The sequence below is a fragment of the Morone saxatilis genome, unplaced genomic scaffold, assembly GCF_004916995.1.
Source record: "Morone saxatilis isolate NCDOM2014 unplaced genomic scaffold, NCSU_SB_2.0 Contig8, whole genome shotgun sequence".
Taxonomy (NCBI): Eukaryota; Metazoa; Chordata; class Actinopteri; family Moronidae; genus Morone; species Morone saxatilis.
In genome coordinates this window covers 1,253,419-1,257,325 of record NW_023340257.1, presented here as the reverse complement: position 1 = coordinate 1,257,325, position 3,907 = coordinate 1,253,419, and the positions used below count along the sequence as shown (strand labels likewise).

General features: G+C 40.5%; 1 protein-coding gene across 2 annotated transcripts in view; it reads right to left on the bottom strand.

Annotated features, from left to right (window-relative positions):
• Positions 1–195: 195 nt before the first annotated feature.
• LOC118342221 (dehydrogenase/reductase SDR family member 13-like) overlaps positions 196–3,907 on the bottom strand; it is an 8,966-nt gene continuing 5,254 nt past the window's right edge. Inside the window, exons 4-5 of one of the 2 annotated variants that reach the window (XM_035680707.1) lie at positions 1,334–1,660; positions 358–862 (exon numbers count right to left, since the gene is read on the bottom strand). In XM_035680707.1, coding sequence (XP_035536600.1) covers positions 603–862; positions 1,334–1,660 — 587 coding nt within the window. In that variant the 3' untranslated portion in view covers positions 358–602. Of the gene's footprint in view, positions 863–1,333; positions 1,661–3,907 lie in introns of both variants that reach the window. The other variant, XM_035680708.1, reaches the window with a different exon arrangement.

Genomic DNA, 3,907 nt, shown 5'->3' with positions numbered 1-3,907 from the left:
TCAAATTATTGGCCTGCATCAAGCAAAGAAAACAACTAAGGAGATTGCTGAAACTACTAAAATCAGGTTAAGAACTGTTCGACACATTATTAAGAGAGAAATTATTATAAGAAAAAGAAAAATTGAAAGAAAGAAGAAAATGAGGTGCATTTCCACCAATTGGTTTGGAGTGAATAAACAACGCTACAACGCAGTTTTGTCAGAAGTTGGCGTTGTTATGTTACGCATGGCTGTAATAGTAGACGTAAATGTGGCGAACAGGAAAACAAGTTGTTTTCTGACTGCCAACAAACCTAATAAAAGAGATATGGAAGGGAAAGTTTTTGTAATATGCTGTAATAATAATAATTTATTAATTATATTAGTTATTATTATTATTGTTATTATTAAGTTAAATGCTTGCTAAGTGCATTTTTCAATAGAGCAAAACCCACCTTAATCCAGTGTAAAAACTTTATTGCACAATTTAATTTATTTTGTCAAATTTTGCCATTTCTATCAACCCTTTCAAATGCGACACTTCAAAATCCATATGAAAAATCTGTATGTTGATGGAAACATGCTGTCGACAACCCAATATAAGGAGTTAGATGGAAAACTTTCTATGCGAGACCACACAGTCTCTCACTGAGCTCCCACAGCTTCTTTGCTGTGGCGTCGTCCTTGGCTTTGGCATAGACCTCTCTCACAGTGCAGTTGGAGAAGTAGCGCCCGCTAAGAGGTTCGATCCCCTCCTGGAGGGCGCAGTGCAGTGTGGTCTGGGCTCCCTGGACTGTGTTTTTGAAGAAAAAAACAGTCACAGGCTTCAGGAGCATTAGCATCACTGGGCTAGCGTTCCTCGCCAGCTCAGAGTTGATAGCTCCTGCAAAAACAGAAAATAAAGGTTTTAGTTGACAGATCTTTAGCTGCTTCTAAAAAAAAAAAACTTCACATTGATAGCTATGCACTGGACCATTTTTTTAAAAACTGTCGCATGATAGCAAAGGGGTAAACGGGAAGTTAGCAGCTCAGCCCGCTCAGCTGGCAGAAGTCTCTAGTGCGCTTCCTCTGTGGGCTCCACAATGCCCACTGAGCAACTTTCATAGGGATAAATAGAGCCCCACCACCAACACTGTAGCCATCAATGGCCAATCCTTTCAATATTTGTCAAGATAATTGAGTCTGGACCAAGGTGGTGGTGGGATTGCTGTCCCTGTCCTCACCACTTCTTCACTACCAACTCCCTCACACACCCTTGTTGTACCCCATTTTAAGGAACCAGTGTACTATAATTTCAGTTTTAAGACCTTACTAGCTATTTTAGTTTGTGTGAGACAAATGGTCATACACTGACCTGGATGGAGGCTGTAGCAGGTGACCTTAGTTCCCTGCAGTCTGTTTGCCAGCTCATGGGTGAAAAGGACGTTGCACAGCTTGCTATGGGAGTAGACCTGGAGAACCTCCATGGATGAGGTGCCCAGCCCCAGAGCTTTGTGTGTGTTCAGGCAGTCGAAATCGATTTTTCCAAAGTTATGTGCCATGGACGACACGTTGACCACCCTGCTCGGTTCACACTCCTTCAGCCGGTCCAGCAACAGGTTGGTTAGCAGGAAGTGACCAATGTGGTTGACGCCAAACATCATCCCCAGTCCATCCTCTGTCCGACCCTGCAGGTATACGCCTGTGACAAAAACATGGAGAAGCCTTAATCCTGTTTGCAGACAACAAACATCAAAACAAATAGCTTAACACCATCTAACATGTGTGGGAGAGCTTAATGGTTCCTTGACACTCAAGTCACAAAATAAGGCATCATAATCTAAACTCCAGAACTTGCATATCTATACAGTCATCATCTACAGTATATGTATGCATTATGTACTTGCTGCACTGACTGTGACCCATTTATGTCCAGCAGTTTCATGAAGGAAAATAGTTCCTCATTCTTTCTAAAAAGAGACATTGCTGTTGAGTTTTTCAAATGTATTTGGCGTTTTGTGCCATCTGGATCCAATATATAGGAGAGAAGGCAGACAACTAACAATGATATTATTTAGCACAAGATGTTAATTATTATATATATATATATAGAACTCCTTTACATTTAGAGCCACATTACCAACCATGAGAGCACTGTGTGACGTTTTTTGGGCAAGGAAAAACGTTCCTTTTAAGGGCGGAAAACTCGGACAGCCCCGGCTTTAGTGGGTGTCGTCTGCCTCGACAGTTGGGTGAGAGAGAGAGGAGAGAGAGAATAGAGAGAAGAAAGATGAGAGAGTAGAGTAACGATCAGGATAGAGACAGAGACTAAAGTGCATCATCAACAACAGTATGCAAAATACACTAATAGTATATGATGAGGATTATGGTGATTATATATAATAGTTCTGTTATATATATTTATTAATAATATATAATAATAATATAATAATAATAATATATATATCCTTAATATTATTGTTTGTGTCATGTCTCCTGCGAGTCACCTAGGATCCATGAGAACCATGCGTAGGAAAGCACAAGAATTGGAAGATGTGAGTTATAAATGCATTATGGTTTATGATGAGTCAAGAAAGAGAGAGATGTGTTGTGTGTGTTATGTTATGTTAGAGCTAAATAAGAGATGTTCAGGACTCACCTGATCCAGCCCTAACTTAGCTTTATCAAGAGAATGTTTCTATCTTATGTGTAGATTTTCTGACTCCGATTTTGTTATGGTTCCCATGAGAGGACTTGTTAACTGAAGGGCTCGGTCTGTTTCTACTTTTAGAGATATCAGGAACCACAATTAATAATGGAATTCGTGTCTAAGGTAATAGGATATGGCTTTCAAAGATAAGAAAGGGTCTCGGAGAGTTCCATGTGGAACAGCGGTCTAGTAGTAACGGTTGACCAGAGGACACCAGAAAATTTTTCCTAATTTATTCCAAAATCTTCTTCTTATTGGAGCCAAGTAGAGGAAAAGGCAGAGAACCCAAATGGAGATGTCCGACAGCGGGCAGATCAGCTGCTCCTGTTCTTGTCCATACTCGTGCTCAGCGTTAGGCCAACAAAGTTGACCCAACTGCGGACTGGGACCGCCTTTCACTGCTGCATGTCTGCTCCAAGGAGCAGGTTGGTGAGGACAGGAAGTAAAGATCCCAGGTGCACCGATTTAATTACCATCCGGATAACTGCCAGTGATGGAAATATTTCCGGGTCAAACTCCAGTTAACCCCTAAAAAGTCCTGGACCCTTACATTCAACTGAAAGTTGAATGTGTGCAATTCACCAATTCCTGGTTTTGGTTAGTGGAAATAGTCTTCCCATTAAATGGTTACATGTATCTTAGTATGTAGGTACTGTATCTTTAATAACCTGGTACTAAAAATAAATTCATACCAAATATATCTGACGTGGTTGAATCGCAATGGCCCATGAGAAAGACCCCTGATACCTGCACTGTGTTTCGTATACCTCAATCCTCACCCCTGGGCAGTTTGTATGCAAAGTTTGAGGAAATATCTCTCAGATCGTGGTCTCAAGTCAATCAAGAAATGTATATTAAGCCAAAGACGCGCCCGCACCCACAGGTACTCTGTGAAAACGTAGCGCCCAGTGTCAGGTCTGCTAATTCTGTTTTATGTATAACACCCAGCCTAGCTTTCGGACCTTTGTTCTATTACCTAGCTAAGCTTACTCGTCTGAAAGAGATTCATTGTATTAGTCTAGGAATAGTGAGATGGCTAGTAAATGGACCACCAAGTAAACTGATATCTTTTTTTGTGATTAAAAGCTTAAAAACTGTATTTTAAAATAGAGTTTTTATACTGCGTATTGAGAAATTGCAGATTTTTCTGTCATTTGGTATAATTATTTGTAAGCATGTTCTGTTTAGAACTACCCCTTGGAAAATAGTATACTCGTGGTTTCACATGCACCTCTCGCG